We start from the raw sequence: 20,286 nt of genomic DNA, 5'->3' as shown, positions 1-20,286 counted from the left end.
TTTCCTGGGGCTGCCGGCCCCATGCCTGAGCCAGTCACCTTTCTTATTCCTCAGGTACACGAGCAATCCCAGGACCACGAAGACCAACCCGAGCACGGAGCCCACAACCCCAGCCAGCCTCTTGCCCCTGGCAGAGTCAGTCTGTGCTTCTGTGAAAACAAGAGCAGAGATGGTTTGGGCTCAGCCCAGCTTCTCCTTCCCTTTGTCACGTCCCCGCTCTCTGCCCCCGTGGTGGGGATGATGACCTGACACAGGCCCATCGCCTGAGAGGCTCCATAGAGCTAGGGGTGCCCCTGCGGGCTCAGGGGAGGCCCCACACTGAGAGGCTCTTACCCCAGTGCACAGTGAGGGGGCCCCACAGGCTCATGGGCTCCACCTGGCAGGTGTAGACGTCCCTGCACCGGGGGGGTCATCTCCAGCATCAGCAGGATCTGGAAGGTCCAGTCTCCATTGTGGAGCAGCTCCGCGGACACCATCCCAGCCATCTACTCCTGCCCATTCTTGAACCACTTCATTTCAATCCCCGAGAGGTAAAACCCCGTCACGGGGTCCCTCACACCCAGCTTTGGAGGGGCCCTGCCCCCAGGAGCTCTCAGCCCAGCCCAGCCAGCGACCTTGGAGCGGCCTCCCCGGCGCCCCGCGGGCTGTAGTCTTGTCAGGGCTCCATGTGGGTAGCTGGGCCAATGTCCCACGGGCAACCCACTTGCTACCTGGGCACCCTAGCTCAGCCTGAACGCTGTGCCAGGACCCACTCCTGGTTCCCATGAACCCATCCGCGCCCACCGCCTTTCTGTATGTAGCTGTGTCTGACCCCTGCTCCCAGGCCCTGGCTCCTACAGGCCCCAGTGGGGCCCGCTGGGGAGCCCCTCCCTGAAAGGTTTATTGAATGGCACAGGCCAGCGCCGGCTCCCTGCGGATCCTGGATCCCAGCGATCCCATGGCACCCCTAAGTGTCCAACGTGCCCCAAATGATCTAGAGGGAGAAGAATCCCACCCCCCCACCCAGGGCCCTGATCGCCCTGGGCTCTGATCCAGTCCTGCCCTTGGGGCCCTCAGCTCTAGAGCCAAGCATGGATCTAGCCTGAAGGTCCATATCCCCAGGAGACCAATGCCCACGCCTGGGCCGGTGCCACCCTCAGGCCCTGGACTCCCCCCTGGTCTAACATCCTGGTAGCCCCTGGAAGGAGAGAGCAGGGGGAGGGTTATGGGGTGTAACACCCCCACCCCCACCCCCTACCCCCGAGAGGGAGAGGACTCACTTGCGTCTGCTCCTCCACAGCGCCACGGCCACGGCGGCTACGGCCACAACCCCCAGGGCGATGCCCACGGCCAGGCCGGGGCCCCAGCCCCTGCTGTGCCCTGTAAAACAGGGGGGGCCGTGCTGGGAACCGGGACAGGAGTATGGGTCCTGTTCCCCCTGCCTCCCCCGCAGTCCCCCCCAGCCACCCCAACCCACTGCCCTCAGCCCCCCACCCTGTTCCATCAGCCTCCCCCGCAGTCCCCCTTGATCCCCCAACCCCAACCCACTGCCCTCAGCCCCCCACCCTGTTCCATCAGCCTCCCCCGCAGTCCCCCCTGATCCCCCAACCCCAACCCACTGCCCTCAGCCCCCCACCCTGTTCCATCAGCCTCCCCCGCAGTGCTCCCTGTACCCCCCACCCCAACCCACTGCCCTCAGCCCCCACCCTGTTCCATCAGCCTCCCCCGCAGTCCCCCCTGATCCCCCAACCCCAACCCACTGCCCTCAGCCCCCCACCCTGTTCCATCAGCCTCCCCCGCAGTCCCCCCTGATCCCCCAACCCCAACCCACTGCCCTCAGCCCCCCACCCTGTTCCATCAGCCTCCCCCGCAGTCCCCCCTGATCCCCCAACCCCAACCCACTGCCCTCAGCCCCCCACCCTGTTCCATCAGCCTCCCCCGCAGTGCTCCCTGATCCCCCAACCCCAACCCACTGCCCTCAGCCCCCCCACCCTGTTCCATCAGCCTCCCCCGCAGTCCCCCCTGATCCCCCAACCCCAACCCACTGCCCTCAGCCCCCCACCCTGTTCCATCAGCCTCCCCCGCAGTGCTCCCTGTACCCCCCACCCCAACCCACTGCCCTCAGCCCCCACCCTGTTCCATCAGCCTCCCCCGCAGTCCCCCCTGATCCCCCAACCCCAACCCACTGCCCTCAGCCCCCCACCCTGTTCCATCAGCCTCCCCCGCAGTCCCCCCTGATCCCCCAACCCCAACCCACTGCCCTCAGCCCCCCACCCTGTTCCATCAGCCTCCCCCGCAGTCCCCCCTGATCCCCCAACCCCAACCCACTGCCCTCAGCCCCCCACCCTGTTCCATCAGCCTCCCCCGCAGTGCTCCCTGATCCCCCAACCCCAACCCACTGCCCTCAGCCCCCCCACCCTGTTCCATCAGCCTCCCCCGCAGTCCCCCCTGATCCCTCAACCCCAACCCACTGCCCTCAGCCCCCCACCCTGTTCCATCAGCCTCCCCCGCAGTCCGCCCTGTACCCCCCACCCCAACCCACTGCCCTCAGCCCCCCACCCTGTTCCATCAGCCTCCCCCGCAGTCCGCCCTGTACCCCCCACCCCAACCCACTGCCCTCAGCCCCCCACCCTGTTCCATCAGCCTCCCCCGCAGTCCCCCCTGATCCCCCAACCCCAACCCACTGCCCTCAGCCCCCACCCTGTTCCATCAGCCTCCCCCGCAGTCCCCCCTGATCCCCCAACCCCCTGCCCTCAGCCCCCCACCCTGTTCCATCAGCCTCCCCCGCAGTCCCCCCTGATCCCCCAACCCCAACCCACTGCCCTCAGCCCCCACCCTGTTCCATCAGCCTCCCCCGCAGTCCCCCCTGATCCCCCAACCCCAACCCACTGCCCTCAGCCCCCACCCTGTTCCATCAGCCTCCCCCGCAGTCCCCCCTGATCCCCCAACCCCAACCCACTGCCCTCGGCCCCACCCTGTTCCATCAGCCTCCCCCGCAGTCCCCCCTGATCCCCCAACCCCAACCCACTGCCCTCAGCCCCCACCCTGTTCCATCAGCCTCCCCCGCAGTCCCCTCTGATCCCCCAACCCCAACCCACTGCCCTCAGCCCCCACCCTGTTCCATCAGCCTCCCCCGCAGTCCCCCCTGATCCCCCCACCTCCAACCCACTGCCCTTGGCCCCCCCACCCTGTTCCATCAGCCTCCCCCGCAGTCCTCCTTGATCTCCCCCACCCCGACCCACTGCCTGCAGCCCCCCCCCCGTTCCATCAGCCTCTCCCACGGTCCCCCCTGCTCCCCCGCAACCGCAATCCAGTGCCCCCCACCCTGTTCTCTCAGTCTCCCCCACAGTCCCCCTTGATCCCCCCGACCTACTGCCCGCAGCCCCCCCACCCTGACCCTGTTCCCTCAACATCCCCTGCAGTCCCTGTTGCTCGCCCCATCCCGACGCACTGCCCTCCGCCCCCCCCACCCCGACCCTCTTTCCTCAGCCTCCCGCGCAGTCTCCCCCTGGCTCACCCCACCCAGACCCACTGCCCTCAGCCTTGCCCTACCCTAAATCTCTTTCTTCAACCTCCCCCGTCATCCCACCCCCATCGCTCCCCCTGCTGTCCCACCCCCTCATCTTCCCCCATTCCAGTCCTGCTCCCCTATGTCTCATCCCCTCCAGACCCTTGCCCCTCTTCCTAACCCCCCTGACCCTCCCCAGCCCTGCCCCATTGTCTCCCCCTGCCCCACTGCACAGAGCTCTCTCTACCCTGTCCCATTCATGCTCCCCTCACCCACACCCTGCTCTCCCCATCCCAGTCCTGTCCTATCCCCCTCAGCCCCCACCCTGCTCCCCCCATCCCAGTCCTGTCCCATCCCCCTCAGCCCCCCCTGCTCCCCCAGTCACAGTCCTGTCCCACTCAGTTCCTCCACCCTGCTTCCGCTGGTCCATCACCACACATCCGCTGACACCCTCGACCTCCCTCCACCCGAATCCCGCTGCCTGGACCCACCCCCGTCCCACTCAGGACGTGCAGGAAAAGCCCCCAGGGACCATGACCGCCCCCTCCCCTCCAGGGACGTGCACCTACCCCAGGGGATCAGCAGGCTCTGGCCCCCCAGGCTGCTGTGCTCCACCCGGCAGGCGTAGCTGTGCCCGTCGCCCGGCCCCACGGCCAGGGAGCTGCGCAGCTGGTAGGTCAGGTCTGCGTTGGGCAGGATCCCGCTGGAGCTCAGCCGCCCGCCCGGCCCCACCTCCTCCCCGTCCTGCAGCCAGGCCACGCGGACGGGCCGGGGGTAGAAACCGGTGACCCGGCAAACCAGCAGTAACGGCGCGGGGGTCCCGGCTGGGGGAGGCGCTCGGGCAAACACCACGGCGACCGGCCGCTCTGAGACAGGGGGAGAGAGACGGGGCGGGGGAGAGGGGATGATTCAGTCTGAGCCTCAGGGACTCACTAGCCAAACCCAGCTCCATCCCCCGGGGTCAGGCGTTGGCCCCGCTGTCTTGGCCAGGTCCCAATTCTGTCCCCTGCAGTTACCAGTGGTGAGGGAATCCCCCTTCACTTCCTGTCCTAAACGGCTGTTCAGTGCGGCTATGAACGGCTACTGCGCTCCACCCCAGCTATAGCTGCATTTGTACACCAGGCAAGGGGTCTCTGGATAAACAGTCCCCTGCCCCACCCCAGAGGGGGCTGCATCTCACAGCTGGGCGAGGGATCCCCATGTAAATAGCTCGCATGCCCCACCCCAGAGGTGGCTGCATCTCAGCGAGCAGGGAGTGGTGTCCAGCCTCACCTTGCCTCTCCAGAGACTCTTTCCCATGCTGGACAAAGCTCTTGAGCTCATTGACACACGTCGTTCTCAGGAGAAACGGAAGCGTGATGGCCACCGCTCTGTTGCAGTTAAGAATCTCCAGGGCTTTGAGCGTCAGCTTATCCCCCCGCCGAGTGACCCATTTGCCGGTGTCCATGTCAAAGCTGACGAAGTCCTCGCTGTTCATCCCAGCATCACAGAATTGCCTCGAGGTGCCGTTGGGGTGGAGCTCGCAGCCCTCGGTGAACTGGGTAACAAAGGGGTCTGGAACAGGAAGGGCAGGGGGGACAAGGACAGGCCGTCCAGAGGTCACCGGGACGGGGGTAGGGGCAGAAATAGAGAGATGCGGGGGGGAAATAAAGACACAATGTCAAGTGCAATGAGGATGTTGGGCCACAAGATGGGGGCCGGATTGTGGGGGGCCCTGGTTCCAGTTCAGGGTACGTTGCAGTTTCTGTTTCAAGCTGTTTTTTTCAAAGTGTTCTAAGGTCCACATGCATTGTCGGATTGGCTCGAAAATCGCTATGAGACATCGGGGCCTGAGGCAGAGTTTGTGGTGCTAATTTGGAGTGACTTCATCGGGGGGATCCTGAGATACAGACCCCGTCCCAGATAAATGCTTAATTATTTAGAACGTTATTTGTGATGCTCGAGAGAAAACTGTGGCCCTGAGCCTCAATACACTCACATCCCCGGGCTCCCCTCAGCTCAGAGCCGCCCCGGTGGCAAGGACACGTTTGGCTTCCCGAGGTTACACAAGTCACTGGGCCTTGGTTGTGCGTGTGGAGCGGTACGCCGGGCGGTGGTGCACCTCTGCCCACAGACGGTTCACACCTCTGCCAGGGGTTCTTTCCTCGGCAGCGACTCAGGGCATGACACACCGAGTCACACGCTTGCTCAGTGGGAGAGGCTGTAACCTCTGAGCCCCGGGAGGACCCGTCCGAGCCCCGTCACCGAGAGGGTCCTGCGGCTGTGAGCTGTGATCACCGGGCCGGCTGTCACGCTGTCGTGAAACGCACATGCCCCGGCAGATTGCCGTGAAACTAGCTCTGCCCCACCAAGGTGCAGGGGAGACTTTGGGGTGCAAATCTGGGGGCAGGTGGTTAAGAGGTTCCTGAGAGGAAGTCTTGCCTGAGGACCTGCTTTTAGTGCTCCAGCATCAGACACCCGGCGCAGGCCCTGGGCTGAGCCGCTGAGAAGAGGCGTGCTGGGCTCTGTCCCATGCCCCGGGGCAGCGCTGGCTGTGAGGGGGGGAGGCATGAGCTCAGCTCTGCATTTCCTGCCCATGTGTCAGTTTTCAAGGTTGAGGCAGGACAGGTGGCACGTTAAGCAGCCTTCCCCTTCCTCTCCACTTCCCTCTCCTTCGACAAAGGCCTTTGGTAGGGCACATGGTCGCGAAAGACCATGAGCCTAGGGTCAGGGGCTGGGACATGGGGCCTTTCCCCTCTAGGGCGCACAGGCTACAGTCCGGCCCCAGAGCAGGGGACTGGCTCAATGGGGTGGAGAATGGGACACGGGGCCTTTCCCCTCTAGGGGACGCTGGCTCCATCCAGCCTAAAGGCCAGGGCCTGGCTGTCTTGCCCTCGATCCACCCTGTCAGGACACAGTTGCTGCTGTGAGCGTGTCAGTTCTCAGCTCCCTGGTGGGTGCGGGAAGGGACCCCCTCAGACTGCACCATACTCACAGCCCTCTCCTTCTTCCTGAGCCAGATCGTTCATCATACGGATGAAGTTGGACAGATAGGTATAGATCAACGTCTCCAGGTCCTGCCACACCTTCGGGGTGAGGCCCAGCCGGGCCCAGGGCTGCAGGAAGCGGATCTTGCAGGGGCTGCAGTCTAGGGAGTGGGTCTCCAGGTCGCCAACCAGGGCTGTCCCCAGGATGTCCGTGGAGCTGGCGTTGTGGAAGATGATGGTTTGGAACAGCCGGAGGGTGAGAGACCCTGGGGGGACAGGAGGGGAGGCTGTGGGGAGGGGAAAGGAAACAAGTGGAGGATAAAGCAGGTGGGGAGAGGGATTAATGAATCTCCGTCTCCTTAATGCTCCCTGCTGACCCCTAACCCGCCTCCCCCCTCCTCCTACACCCCTGGCAAGGGTCACTAGCCCAGCATGGTGCTGCCCCACCCTGGCATTACACCCTCTGCACCCCCTCAGTAGCAAAAAGGGTGGGGGGGGGTCCCCGCTTACCGGCCAGAGCCCCCCATGCCCAGGGGAGGAGCAGCAGAGGGAGCAGCATCCCAGCAAGGGAATACGGGCTCAGGCAGGTGTCCGGGCTGCGGGACGAGGGGCCCAGGGTTGCACACTTGTGCTCTCGGTTCCTCCCAGGTCGCAAATCTCTCTGCCAACTTCTCTCTCTCTCTGTCTCTGCTCAGCGCCGTGCCCGCAGCTGCCAGCCCCGAGCCAATCAGGGCAGAGGGAGTCGGGGAGCGGCGGCAGCGCGGGAAGGGGATCCCCGGCAGGAAGAGCAGAACCAGGCCCTGAGCCAGGGTCAGTGTGTGTGAGACGCCCCCTCCATCTCCTCTGCCCTGGGGCAATGGGGCCAGTCCTGCCTGCCAGGGGACAGCGCCCCCCACTTAGGGCTTGATTCACCTGCAGACAAACCAGCCACGCACCTAGACCTCGAATTGGTGGGGGGTGGCCCCAAAATTACAGGCCAGCGTCCTCCTTCTCACCCCACCCAGGGGCTCTGCCTCCCCACAGCTGCACCCTCTGACCGGGCACCGCACCCCGAACCTGGCCTGCCGCGGAGGGAGGGGGCGGGGGGAGACTTGGGGTGGTGGTGGTGGTGGAAAGCAACCCCACCCCGCAGTGGGGCTCCTGTCCCACGGGGCTGGGCCTGGCTCCCCCCGCAGGGGCTGCACCTGAGTGACGGGGGGAGATGGGGTGGGGGCAGGGGAGAAGGGTCAGAGCAGAATCGAGGGCAGAGCCCCCCAACTGTCCCCTCATCCCAATGGCCCCTCCCCCAACCTGCCTCTCCCAATAGCCCCTCCCCCTCCATCCCGATGGCCCCTCCCCTTCCCTCTCCCAATAGCCCCTTCCTCTCCCTGCCCGCTTTCCTATTAGCCACACTCCTGCTCCCTGCCCCCTGTTCCTGCTCATTAGCCCCTCCCACTCCTTGGCCCCGCCTCCTTATTCTTCTCCCAGGCCCCTCCCTTTCCCTCACTGGCTTGGCGGGACAGCCTATTAGAAGGCGACATCCTGTTTAAATGTCACTAGTTGCCGGGCAGAGTCAGCCGGGGCAGCATGAGGGAGAACTGGCGGGGATGAAAAAGGGCGGGAAACGGGCGGGGAAGCTCCGTGAGGCGCCAATGGCCGCTGAGAGCACGAGGAGGGAAGGGCCAACTGTCACCTGAGAGGGTGGGAGGGGGCGGGGCCAACTGTCACAAGAGGGTGGGAGGGGGCGGGGCCAACTGTCACTTGGAGTCCTGGCTCCCAGCCCCCCGGCTCTAACCACTAGACCCCACTCCCTTCCCCGAGCTGGGGAGAGAACCCAGGAGTCCGGGCTCCCAGCCCCAGCCCCCCCACTCAAACCTGCTCAACCCTGCTCTTCCCCTAGATGTGGGACAGAGAACCCAGGAGTCCGGACCCCTTTGTCATGGTTCAGCTGGGGGCTGTGCAGAGCCTGGCATACCAAGGGCGCTGAGCTTGCTTTGGGGTGTGTGGGGGGGGTGTCTGTGCTGAACCTGGCACGACAGGGGCCCCGATCTCTTTCAGGGGGATCTGTGTAGCGCCCGGGGGCCCCTCCATTGGCTACGGCTGCCGTTTCTGTGGCAGGCCGGAGCGCGCCGAGTGGCTCGGGGCTCTGTCTGCCCTTGAGCTCCTGGTGAGAAACAGGAAATTCAGCAGCGTTCACGCCGCAGCTTGTGCAAAGGCAGCTGCAGGTGGGACGCGGGGGGTGATTTACAGTCAGCGACAGACGTGTCGGAGTCGGGGCCGTGTGCGACGCACAAACGACTGACCACGGTTTCCGTCCCGCGAGCCGGAGTCGATCTCCAGGCGCTCAGCTTGCAGAGCCAAAAAGCACCTCTAGCCCTCACGAGTGCAAAGAAATTTCTCCAAACCGGGGCCGGGGGGACCCATGCCTGAGTCTGCAGAGACCCTGAGCTGGTCGCTCTGGGAGGGGGGCGCTTCACTGACTGTGATCCCGGCAGTGATGGGGGTGGGCTTGCTCTGGGGGGCAATAACCTGCTAGAACTAGGGAAAGCACACAGGAGTCTGAGCTACCACCCTCCTCTGCTCTGACCACTAGACCTCACTCCCCTCTCTGTGTACGTGCAGCACGAAGCAAATGGGTGTCACCCTCCAGCGAGGTGTTATTGGCAGCAAACAGGGCCGATTCAGTTTAGATTTTCTGGGCTTTCTTTTGCAAATGTACCTCTCCCCATCCCGAGGTGCAACCCTAAGACCTGGGAAAGTCTCAATGCCCTCGCGTGGGCACCCTCATTCTGCCCCCTTCCACTCCACTGAGCCAGTCCCCCAGCTCTGGGGCCAGATTGTAGCCTGTGCGCCCTAGAGGGGAAAGGCCCCATGTGCCAGCCCCTGACCCGAGGCTCAAGGTCTTTCATGTCCCCTATCAAAGGCCTTTGTCGAAGGAGGGGGAAGGCTGCTCATGGTGCCCTATCTGAACGTTGAAAACTGACCCCTCTAGGAAGGGGTCACCCAACAAAGAATGGGATACGCAGGAAATGCAGAGATAAGATAATGCCTCCCCCACTGTGAGAGGAAAGGACCGAAAGGCAAAGGAATATATGTGGGATAAGGCAAGAGATTCCCGTGCTTCCTGTTTCCTTAGATGAGACCCTCCCTATCCAGCACCTGTCATCTGGTGGGTTGGATCTTCCCACAAAGAGTCCCTCCCATCTCGAATAACGAGGAGTCAGCTGTGATAAGGTGGAAAACAAATGAAGTGTAGTGAGCGATTGGTGTACAATGAATGCGGCAAAGCAAAGGAGGGAGTAAACAGGCAAATGTTGCAATACAGTGATTTCCCCCAAATAAACCCTATAAACAGGACAGCAGCTGAAGGTGGCTGGTGGTAAGTGGGATGTGGCTGTCTGGCCTTCTCTTCTTGCAGGGGATGGCAACGTAGGCGCAGAGCTGCGGAGGGAAAACCCGAGCCCCCTCTACCACGGGGATGGGGAGGTGAGTACAAGTCAGACCCTCACTGTCACTCAGAGGGACAGCCGCTGAGCAGGGCTCGGGGCAGACTTATATACTCTGGCCCGGGAAACCCCGTAGAAGGAGCAGAAAACCCCTCCTGGGAAACCCTGTGGAAAAGGCGGTAAAAACCGGTTCTATCCAGAAGTTGTTTACCCCTTCTGAGGAGAAATAAAAGGCGGGAACCCTGTGATCAGCTGGATCACATGGGCACAAATTCCATTTTGAAAATCAACATGGCATCCTGAAATTATACACAACATACAAAATGGACAAAACGCAACAATCACCCTCGCAGCCAGCGCTGCCCCAGGGGGTGGGACAGAGCCCAGCACACCTCTTCTCAGCGGCTGAGCCCAGGGCCGGCGCTGGGTGTCTGATGCTGGAGCACTAAAAGCAGGTCCTCGGGCGAGTCTTTCTCTCAGGAACCCCTTCACCACCTGCCCCCAAATCTGCACCACAAACTGTCCCCTGCACCTTGCTAGTTTCACGGCAATCTGCCGGGGCATGTGCGTTTCACGACAGCGTGACAGCCGGCCCGGTGATCACAGCTCACAGCCGCAGGACCCTCTCGGTGACGGGGCTCGGACGGGTCCTCCCGGGGCTCAGAGGTTACAGCCTCTCCCACTGAGCGAGCGTGTGACTCGGTGTGTCATGCCCTGAGTCGCTGCCGAGGAAAGAACCCCTGGCAGAGGTGTGAACCGTCTGTGGGCAGAGGTGCACCACCGCCCAGCGTACCGCTCCACACACACAACCAAGGCCCAGTGACTTGTGTAACCTCGGGAAGCCAAACGTGTCCTTGCCACCAGGGTGGCTCTGAGCTGAGGGGAGCCCGGGGATGTGAGTGTATTGAGGCTCAGGGCCACAGTTTTCTCTCGAGCATCACAAATAACGTTCTAAATAATTAAGCATTTATCTGGGACGGGGTCTGTATCTCAGGATCCCCCTGACGAAGTGACCCCAAATTAGCACCACAAAATCTGCCTCAGGCCCCGATGTCTCACAGTGATTTTCGAGCCAATCTGATGTTGCACGTGGATCTTAGAGCACAAATCAGCTTTAAACAGTAACTGCAACCTGTCCTGCCCCACAATCCCACTGCCATCTGGTGACCGAACGTCCTCATTGCACCTAACATCTCTCTATTTCCGCCCCGGTGACCTCTGGACCATCCCCCTGCCCTTCCTCTTCCAGACCCCTTTGTTACCCAGGGCTCCTGAAAACAACTTGTGTCAATAAGACTAAGAGCTTTGTCTGCTACGGGAAAGGGTCACGGGAGAGGCAAGCTACTCCCCACTCGCAGATATGTAGCCCCCTCTGGGATTGGTAGAGGGCTATTTATAGAGGGATCTCTTGCCCGGTGTACAAATGCAGTCATATCTGCGGTGGAGCGATTTCATGGCCGCACTGCACAGCCGTTTAGGACAGGAAGTGAAGGGGGATTCCCTCACCACTGGTAACTGCAGGGTCTGGCCAGGACAGCGGGGCCAACGCCTGACCCAGGGGGATGGAGCTGGGCTTGGCGAGTGAGTCCCTGAGGCTCAGACTGAATCGTCCCTCTCCCCCGCCCCGTCTCTCTCCCCCTGTCTCAGAGCGGCTGGTCGCCGTGGTGTTTGCCCGAGCGTCTCCCCAAGCCAGGACCCCCGCGCCGTTACTGCTGGTTTGCCGGGTCACCGGTTTCTACCCCCGGCCGGTCCGCGTGGCCTGGCTGCAGGACGGGGAGGAGGTGGGGCCGGGTGGGCGGCTGAGCTCCAGCGGGATCCTGCCCAACGCGGACCTGACCTACCAGCTGCGCAGCTCCCTGGCCGTGGAGCCGGGCGACGGGCACAGCTACGCCTGCCGGGTGGAGCACAGCAGCCTGGGGGGCCAGAGCCTGCTGATCCCCTGGGGTAGCTGCACGTCCCCGGGGGGGGGCGGGGGGGCGGTCATGGACTCTGGGGGCTCTTCCTGCATGTCTTGAGTGGGACGGGGGGTGGGCTCAGGCAGCGGGATTGGGGTGCAGCGAAGCAGAGGGAGTGGGTGGGGGCTGTGGAGATGGACCAGAGGGAGCAGGATGGAGGAGCTGAGATCAAACACCTGAGTGGATGATGCTGATACCAGAGAAATTCCCCAGACTCCATGGTGTATCCCTGACTTTCATTTTAAATAAGCAAGAGTCAGGCCCACGTTCGAAGCTGCAGATCCCATAGCACTAAAAAGTAGAACTGGCGGGAAAACCGAAGTAGGGGAAAGGTCAGCCGATCCGAACGCTGAGCTAAACAACGGCTGCGGGCTAAAAACAGAACAGACCGTTTGGAATGTGGGCAGTTGTCATGCGCAAGACAGTCCTGACAGGTCAGTATAAAAGTCAGTGTGTCAGCAGACAGCCAAGAGGTAGGTGGGGAGCGACTGGACAGTGATGAGAAGGAGAGAAAAGCAGAGAGAAGCTTGCCGAGCGGTCCATCTGTCCGACAGCCGAATGGAGAGCTGAGGGAGCAGCAGGACACTGTCCCGTCCTGTCATCTAGTCCAACCCCCTGCTCAAAGCAACTCGGCACGTTTCAGCCCACCACAGAAACTGCAGAAAGTACCAGTCGCAAATGGACCCTCCCTCATGCTGCTCAGTGCTGCACAGACCCCCTCCCCTCTGGGAAAGATCGGGACCCCTGTCGTGCCAGGCTCTGCACAGACCTGAACTGAAGGATGACAAAGGGTCTGGACTCCTGGGTTCTCTCCCAGCTCTGCGATGGGAGTGGGGACTAGGGGGTTAGAGTCAGGGGGGCATGGGAGTCTTTTTCTGCTAGACCACACTGAACCAGAACTTAGGATAGAACCCAGGAGTCCTGACTCCCAGCCCTCCCCCCGGCTCCACCTCTCCTCACTCTCTCCCCACAGCTGCAGTGTAACGGTGCGGTCCATGGGAGCCAGCTGAGGTCACTCAATCAGGGTGAACGGCAAACAGAACGAGGAAGACAAACCCCAACAGCTGGTGGATATTCCAATATTTAGATTTACCCAGCCAGCCCCAAACAGCCTCTGTACGACCTCCCTGGTTACTCAGAAGTCCAAACAATGGAGTTCCCTTAAACTGCCCGGCCTCGTTGCATTTCAAAGCTCTATTCATTTACAGATCTGTCTAAGCAGCCTCTAAAGTTCGGCCATGGATCAGGTCAGTCTGGGAGTTCATTGATTCTTTCTGGCCCTGTCACTTTTCAATGAATATATTACACTCATAACGTCACACCCCCAACGCAAAATTGATGCAGGAAGGGATGACAAAACATCGCTGAGTGCATCCCAAGAGCTCCCCACCCTTGGTTCTGATTTTCTACAGCTAGTATTGGGTTAGAAGCCGTACCAGTGTAGAACAGATATGGTTTATCCAAGTCACGTTGAATAACATGATTGAATCTCTTTATAAACTCAAGGTAAAACTTGGTGAGAAGAATAGTGGATTGGATCTGCTGTTGCAGCAGGATTCCCGTATGTCTCGTGATCTTGCCAAGAGCTAAAGAAAAGACATACTGGATCCAAACAAGCTCCGGCAAACGTTTGGAACCCAATTAACATCAACTTAATGTAGATATTACTGTTATTTATAGTACAGGAATCTTGGCATTTAGCCATGAAAGCAATATGGTCGTGTTCCTGTTTCCCTTCTCATACAAAAAGAACAGGAAGACTTGCGGCACCTGAGAGACTAACAAATTTATTTGAGCATAAGCTTTCGTGAGCTACAGCTCACTTCATCGGAAAACATTTCTGTACAAAACATTTCTGTATAACGCAGATAAAGACTGTCCAGAGCATGTTTGGTTTTTTAGAAGGAATACGCCGATGGCAAGAGATACGTGTTGCAAAAAATAAATATACCTCAGTATGTGAAAATAAAAGATATTAAGCAAAAATTCCTTTCTGTAAAATAACGTTATTCCTCATGACAAAATATCCCAGAGAGGGTAAGGAGCATGACCCAAGATGAGAGAATGAACTGAGGACTGAACCCAGGAGTCCTGGCTCACAGCCCCCCAGCTCCCCTTGCTCTAACCACTAGACCCCACTCCCCTCCCAGCACGGGCCAGAGGAATGCACACCCCACCCCCCCACCGCATCCAGTCCTCGTCCCCAGCCTCTTGCTGCAGCCATCTCAGCAGCTAAGGCAACAAAACTTTCCACCGGCCCCCCCCGAGGTGACATTTCCGGAGGATGCTGGGGCTGAGCTGAGCTGGGCTGCGGAGCTCCCCAGAGAGCAGGGACCATGGAGCAGCTGCCAGCCCTGAGCACCGTCCTCTGCGCCGTCCTCCTCATCCCCACCTGGGGAGCAGGTACTAATTTAACGTGTCCATCTATCCACCTACCCCACCCCTAGATCCATCTCTGTCTGTCCATCCATCCACCTACCCCATCCCTAGATCCATCTCTGTCTGTCCATCTGTCCTTCTACCCCACTCCACTATATTCAGCCCTATCTGTCCATATACCCTATCCCTAGATCCATCTCTGTCTACCCATTCAGGCCTACCTCTACATCTCATCTATCTTTTTATCTATGTACCCATTCATCCCACCCCAAAAAGAATATCTATCTATCTATCTATCTAGATCTAGGGGTGGAGGATGCGTGCATGGATGCATAGATAGATATGGATATGTCACATCAGGTCAATGAGAAGTATTCTGTTTCCATAAAACAAATATTTCATTTCGGTATTGACTCTTCTTAATAATATCAAATCAAATCAGTCTGGAAATGCAAAATCAAATCATTCTCTTTTGACCCTATCAAAAATGCTTTCTCTGCCCCATTTTTAAACCAATTGTCACCCTTTCGATGAGACGGCATTTCCCAAGAGGAAAACGTTCCGTCAGGACAAATTCTGACTCCCTTTAGTTTGAAGCACAAATTGTATAACATGGAGGCATGTGTTTGTGGTGTATTTAAATAAGGTTAAAATGACAAACTGCCAATTTAATTTGTATGGGGGTTTCCTGGTCCTTGTAAGGGGGAAGCCGTTTCATACCCCTCATTGTTTTGGTTGCCCTTCTCTGTACCTTTTGCAATTCTAATGTATCTTTTTTTGATTTGAGGCGACCAAAACTGCATGCAGGGTCCAAGGTGTGGGCGTACCATGGATTTATATAGAGGCAATAGGATATTTTCTGTCTTTTTCTCTCTCCCTTTCCTAATGGATGCTCACAGTCTGGTGACTTTTTTCACTGATGCTGCACAGTGAGTGGATGTTTTCAGAGAACTATCCACAACGACTCCAAGATCTCTCTTGAGTGGTAACAGCTAATTTAGATCCCATCAGTGTGTATGTACAGTTGGGATTCTGCTTTCCAATGTGCATGACTTTGCATTTACCACCCTTGAGTTTCATCGGCCATTTTGTTGCCCAGTCACCCAGTTTAGTGAGATCCCTTTGTAATTCCTCGCAGTCTGCTTTGGACTTAGCTGTCCTGAGTGATTTGACGTCTAACGTCTCTGTGAGCATCTGCCGTGCACAGAGCAGTGTTGATGTTGGGTTCTGTTGGGGTGGAAGTGAAAGCCCTGTGCAGTGTGTTGTTATTGAGAGTGATGTGAGCAATAGCAAGGTGGACAGGAATGCAAGATTCTTTCCCCTTAGTTTCTTCTCTCCGTGCTGCTAAGGTTTCGGGCAGCTGGGGTGTGTCTTGGTACCAGTTGTCGTCATTTTCCTTTCCTGCTGTAATGTTTATTGCCCTGGTTCACGAAGGTCTCACAGTTCTTCAGAGCCCTGTTGTTCTCCGAGCGTCGCCCGGCGAGACCATGAACCTCAGCTGCTCCTTTGAGAACAGACAGGGCAGCGTGGTCAAAGCGACGTGGACCATAGCACCCGGGGTTGTGCTGGAATCTGACCATCCCTTCTACAGCGGACGGCTCAATATGTCCGACCTGGATCTGCTCCGGAAAGGGGAGGTCACGCTGACCCTGTCGGAGTTGGAGAAGCGGGACTCTGGTCTGTATCGGTGCCACATCAGCATCCGCCAGGGAGAGAGCGGGACAGGAGCGGGCACCGAGCTGCAGGTGATGGGGAGAAACCAGAGTGACACAGGTGAGGTGGGGAATGGGGGCACGGGGTCTTCCCCCTCTGCGGCCCCAGGGCAGGGGACTGGCTGGCTCAAGGGGCTGAGAATCTCCTAAAGCTCCTCTCCATCGCCCAGGTAAAGAACCTGCCCCTGTAGGGTGCTGCACCCGGGAGCTCCTGTACCAGGTCGCCATCGCCTTGGGGCTCCTTCTCATCCTCGGCCTGGTGGCCACCCTCCTCCTGAAGAGACGCCGAGGTACCAAACCGGAGCCTTCCCCCTGCTAAACTCCTGGCTCCCATGGGCCAGGGACTCTGCTAGTGAACGCACCCTAGCGTCTGTCCGCTGGGTCCATGTTGGGCTGTCTGTCCATATAACTAACCCCCCATGTCCTTCCTTCTCCTCCCATCCCTAGTTCTCTGCAGCTTCCCTCTTCACCCGAGACTCTCTCTCACACTCCTCCGTTTTACCGTTTCTTTCTTCTCCCTTCTTCCGCAGCGCCGCCCCCCTTGCAGCCCCGCCAGCGGCAGCCGAAGGTGAGACAATGCAGGCTGGGCCCTGTTCCATACAGTGCTTGGGTCTGGTCTCCGGGTGCCAATAAGGACTGGTACAATACAGTGAGGGGAGAGAACCCAGGAGTCCTTGCTCCCATCCCCCCTGCTCTAACACCCCAGTCCCCTCCCAGAGCTGGGGATAGAACCCAGGAGTCCTGACTCCCAACCCCTCCAATCTGGGGTAACACTGTGGGATTTGTTCCCTGGGAGATGCCTAAATTGGCCAGAATTAAGAGACCAGATCTGGGGTGATGGCGTCCTCACAGCGTGTCTGTCCAACACAGGGCCACGGCAGCCGGGGGGCCAAGGAGAGCGAGAGCGTGCACTACTCAGAGTTTAAAATCCAGACTCCAGGACGCAGGGAACACACCTCCAACCACGCCCAGCGGCGCTGAGTCCCTCTGCACCCAGCACCACCTGAGTCCCTCACACTCGTAGCCACGCCGCCAGGAGGGAATTCCCCACAGGAGGAGACCCTCAGAGGGTTTGAGGGAGAGCAGAAGAAAATTATGGGTGTGAAAGTCCATGTGAACCCCAACAAAACCCAACTAGCCCTGTCTACGGCAGGGAATAATCTACTAGGGCATGGATCTACCCTCAGGAAATGCCTTCTCCGGGGCCTCCTGGATATAACTATATCACGTCCCTGTGTGTTATTTCCCTGTCCTCTCCGGAGTGATTGCAACGCCTCCCTGTGGAGCGTGACCAGCTGGGGGTAATTAACGCAGCGTCTGGTCCCTCTTCCTAACTGAGCACAAAGAGAAACGTTCGCCCAGCTCAGCATCGTGTGGGCGGTGGAAGCGGTCTGAGTGACCAGCGTGAGTGCTCCAGCCAGCTGGAATGTCTCAAAGAAAGTGATTTTTTTTGTCTAAAAATTAAATAATTTCTTTGTGTGAAAAATTGTCTGTTTTCAGAGTTTTTGGAAAAATGTGTTTGGGTAAAAACTTTTGCTTTTTCTCCCTCACTTCCCTCTTCTCTTCAGTCCCCTTGTCGTGGTCCAAAATCTTACAATCATTTCCGAAAATTTGCTTTTCAGAAAATCAACTTTTTTCCGTATGAAAAAAAAAGATATTTTCCTGAAAATTTGATATTTTGTCCTGGAATATCATCCCTCTCCCCCCCGCAGTGAAAATGTTTCATTTTATCCCTGAACATTGGGACACTTCCCTCCCCTCCCAAAAACAATATTTTTTTTCATGAAAATCTTTTCTCCCCTGTAAATTGGAATTTTGTCCCCCCTGCAAATGTTATTTTTTAAAATGTTGCATGGGGGAAGAAGGAAAAAAGAGAGAAAAAGAAGGAACTTAATAAAAATCACTGGGGAAAATTAACCAACAATGTCGAGAAGTAATTGCAAAAAGAAAAGGAGGAGTTTTGGCACCTTAGAGACTAACCAATTTATTTGAGCATACGCTTTTAGGAGCTATGCATCCGAGATGCATCCGATGAAGTGAGCTGTAGCTCACGAAAGCTCATGCTCAAATAAATTGGTTAGTCTCTAAGGTGCCACAAGTCCTCCTGTTCTTTTTGCGAACACAGACTTACACGGCTGCTACTCTGAAACCTGAGAAGTAATTGAAACACCAAGGGGGAAATTGGTCTCTGATTTTTTTCCCCTTTGGGTATTTACCATTTTTGTGGGATTTTTGTCCCTCAACCACTTTTGTCCCCTCCCCACCTATCACCTCCCCATTGTCCCTGACCTGGTGTAGCCAGACAGCCAGCCCCCCCGCCCTCAGACCAGCATTGCTGGAAACACAGGAGGAAGCAGGAACAGGGCACTTAACATATATTCCAGCACAGCCTTTGAAGCTGTGAAAGCACAGGTGTGCTGCTACAATGTGCCTCTGGGAGCAGATACAAGGATTAAGCTCACAGCAGGCAGAGGCCCTGTGACAGACATGGCTCGTAGCCCCTACTAAATAGTGTGATGCACACACACCAACATCCTGGGTGGGAAAATATTTACCCTGATAAAAGAAATGTCCAGTAGTCGAAACTTATTGTTTCTCTCCCTTGCAAGTGTAAACTACTCTTGCGAAAGCTGGCGTCACCCCAACAGACCAGCCTCAATTTGGCATAAGAAAGGAGAAAGAGAATAAAGGAGTACAGAGGTATAAGTAGGGGACCTACAGCACCATGATTTTTGAGTGCTTTTCACTATCTATCTGCTGGTCAGATAAGTGACAGCCTCCCAAGGCTTCTGCAGCTAAGAGGGTCCCTACGCCTTGTCCCTTATTTGTCTTTCCGCGGAATTGAGTGACCGATCCTGGCTTGGCACCGCTGGAATCGAGAGATGCAAGGAGGGTAAGAAGCACCCACACCTGATCTCCTATCTTTAGTGTACACATATTTTGAAATTGAGCTCTATACTTTGCTTTCTTTCTTTGGGATTGTGGCTTCAATTTTGTAACTTGTTTGTGTGTGTAACATCTCTACATTTAAATAAGTAGGCACTAGCAATTTTGTAACCACATGATTAGAATCTAGCTTAATAAATTTTGGTAACCATTTATGCATAAGCCTGACTTGTTTTCTCTGGTTTACTGTAAAGCAGCCAACACAATTAAAGAACCTCAGCCGTTTTGGCTCTAAAGCCTGGCCATTAGGTGAGAGTACTAAGAGCCTAGCGTTGAGTTGTGCCGCCTCCACGGGGCAAACTCTTGGGGCACCTGTCAGTCAATCCTGGCTGCCCGCTGCGAAGGAGCTCTGAGCTCTAGCAGTTAAAGTCACGGGTGTGGAGAGGCTCTTAGTGCTGCCATTGGGGCACCTGTCAGTCAGTATTGACTGCCCGCTGCGAAGGAGCTCTGAGCTCTAGCAGTTAAAGTCACGGGTGATTAGGACCTTGGGGCATCCGTCAGCCTAGCCCGGGCTGCCCGCCGCGAAGGGACAGTGCGTCCTAGCGGTTAAAGTCACGGATGGTATAAACGGGCATAGCTGGCACCTCACCAAACATCCTTGGCCGTCGGCTAACACCTGGGGAAGGGGACTCACTCACTTTCTGATACCCCGCCCCAAATACATCCCGGAACCTTCCAATGCGGCTCTTGTTTCCCACCCGGACCCCATGAGGAACTATGGGCAAGTCCTTGGTTTAGGTTAGAGGGATCGATGCCACTTCCGGTTTCTTTCCGCCCTCACTGAGATCCACTTCCACTGTCTCCCCCTCCCTTTGAAGCGTTAATACCAGTTGCACCCGCCCCCCCCGCTTTAAATCCTGGGGGATCCACCACACCCCGGAACCCTCCCCCTCGTCTTTCCCACCCGGATCATCGAGAGCGTGGCACCCAACGGTGGGCAAGTCGTCTGTGGCTATAGTCTTGACGCCACATCCGGTCCACTCCCGCCCTGTCTTGGGCCCACTTCATGGACGGTCTTCTGTCCCCCTCCCCCACCACCTGCTCTCCTTGGGGCCATTTAACCGCTGCAGAACCAAACACACCCCGAAACTTTCCCTCGAGGCCTCCTGTTTCCCACCCGGACCCTGTCGGGCTTTGCACCAAGGCTGTGGGCAAACGCCCCATCGTGGCAGGCGGCGTGACACCGCTTCCACGTCACTTCCGCCCTCCTTGTGGCCTCCTGGCCTCCCCTCCACTTCTCCTCTCCTGGAACATCAGGTTGTTACAGACACAGCTGAAGTGTTCGCAAATCAGTCAGTTCCTCTCTAGTGATGAAACAAACACACGTCCCCTTTGAAAAATATGGAGACGAAACTCACTTGAGTAACGCACCAGAAACTGATGAACTCTTGACCTTGCATTTTGAGATTTCCTTAT

General features: G+C 57.9%; 2 protein-coding genes across 8 annotated transcripts; one reads left to right on the top strand and one right to left on the bottom strand.

Moving 5' to 3' along the window:
* Positions 1-28: 28 nt before the first annotated feature.
* On the bottom strand, positions 29-7,131 carry LOC125621407 (antigen-presenting glycoprotein CD1d). Of its 2 annotated transcripts, none has more exons than XM_075119608.1 (6): positions 6,964-7,131; positions 6,462-6,740; positions 4,760-5,041; positions 4,057-4,353; positions 1,260-1,359; positions 29-149 (listed from the first exon to the last, which is right to left on the bottom strand). In XM_075119608.1, the coding sequence occupies exons 1-6, from the start codon at positions 7,010-7,012 to the stop codon at positions 137-139; spliced, it is 1,020 nt and encodes a 339-aa protein (XP_074975709.1). In that variant the 5' UTR covers positions 7,013-7,131; the 3' UTR covers positions 29-136. The 2 variants fall into 2 exon arrangements, with proteins under 2 accessions (XP_074975709.1, XP_074975710.1); XM_075119609.1 differs by having other exon boundaries at positions 6,462-6,719.
* Positions 6,619-19,032, top strand: LOC125621274 (T-cell antigen CD7). Of its 6 annotated transcripts, none has more exons than XM_075119616.1 (8): positions 6,619-6,709; positions 7,149-7,263; positions 9,851-9,918; positions 12,807-13,080; positions 15,647-15,985; positions 16,095-16,214; positions 16,455-16,492; positions 16,795-19,032. In XM_075119616.1, exons 5-8 carry the CDS (start codon positions 15,700-15,702, stop codon positions 16,903-16,905), a joined length of 555 nt encoding a protein of 184 aa, XP_074975717.1. In that variant the 5' UTR covers positions 6,619-6,709; positions 7,149-7,263; positions 9,851-9,918; positions 12,807-13,080; positions 15,647-15,699; the 3' UTR covers positions 16,906-19,032. The 6 variants fall into 6 exon arrangements, with proteins under 6 accessions (XP_074975717.1, XP_048673960.2, XP_074975714.1 ...); XM_048818003.2 differs by having other exon boundaries at positions 12,807-14,236; XM_075119613.1 differs by having other exon boundaries at positions 12,807-15,985.
* Positions 19,033-20,286: the final 1,254 nt, after the last annotated feature.

This window comes from Caretta caretta, chromosome 14 (genome assembly GCF_965140235.1).
Source record: "Caretta caretta isolate rCarCar2 chromosome 14, rCarCar1.hap1, whole genome shotgun sequence".
NCBI classification, from domain to species: Eukaryota; Metazoa; Chordata; order Testudines; family Cheloniidae; genus Caretta; species Caretta caretta.
This window is presented reverse-complemented; position numbering and strand designations above follow the sequence as displayed.

Coding starts and splice junctions, on each gene's coding strand:
- LOC125621407 (XM_075119608.1), bottom strand. CDS start 7,012: ATGCTGCTCCCTCTGCTGCTCCTCCCCTGGGCATGGGGGGCTCTGGCC. Junction 6,741..6,963: donor GGCATGGGGGGCTCTGGCCG/GTAAGCGGGGAC, acceptor CCCTCCCCACAG/CCTCCCCTCCTGTCCCCCCA. Junction 5,042..6,461: donor TCAGGAAGAAGGAGAGGGCT/GTGAGTATGGTG, acceptor TTCCTGTTCCAG/ACCCCTTTGTTACCCAGTTC.
- LOC125621274 (XM_075119613.1), top strand. CDS start 15,517: ATGCAAGATTCTTTCCCCTTAGTTTCTTCTCTCCGTGCTGCTAAGGTT. Junction 15,986..16,094: donor GAGAAACCAGAGTGACACAG/GTGAGGTGGGGA, acceptor TCCATCGCCCAG/GTAAAGAACCTGCCCCTGTA. Junction 16,493..16,794: donor CCCGCCAGCGGCAGCCGAAG/GTGAGACAATGC, acceptor TGTCCAACACAG/GGCCACGGCAGCCGGGGGGC.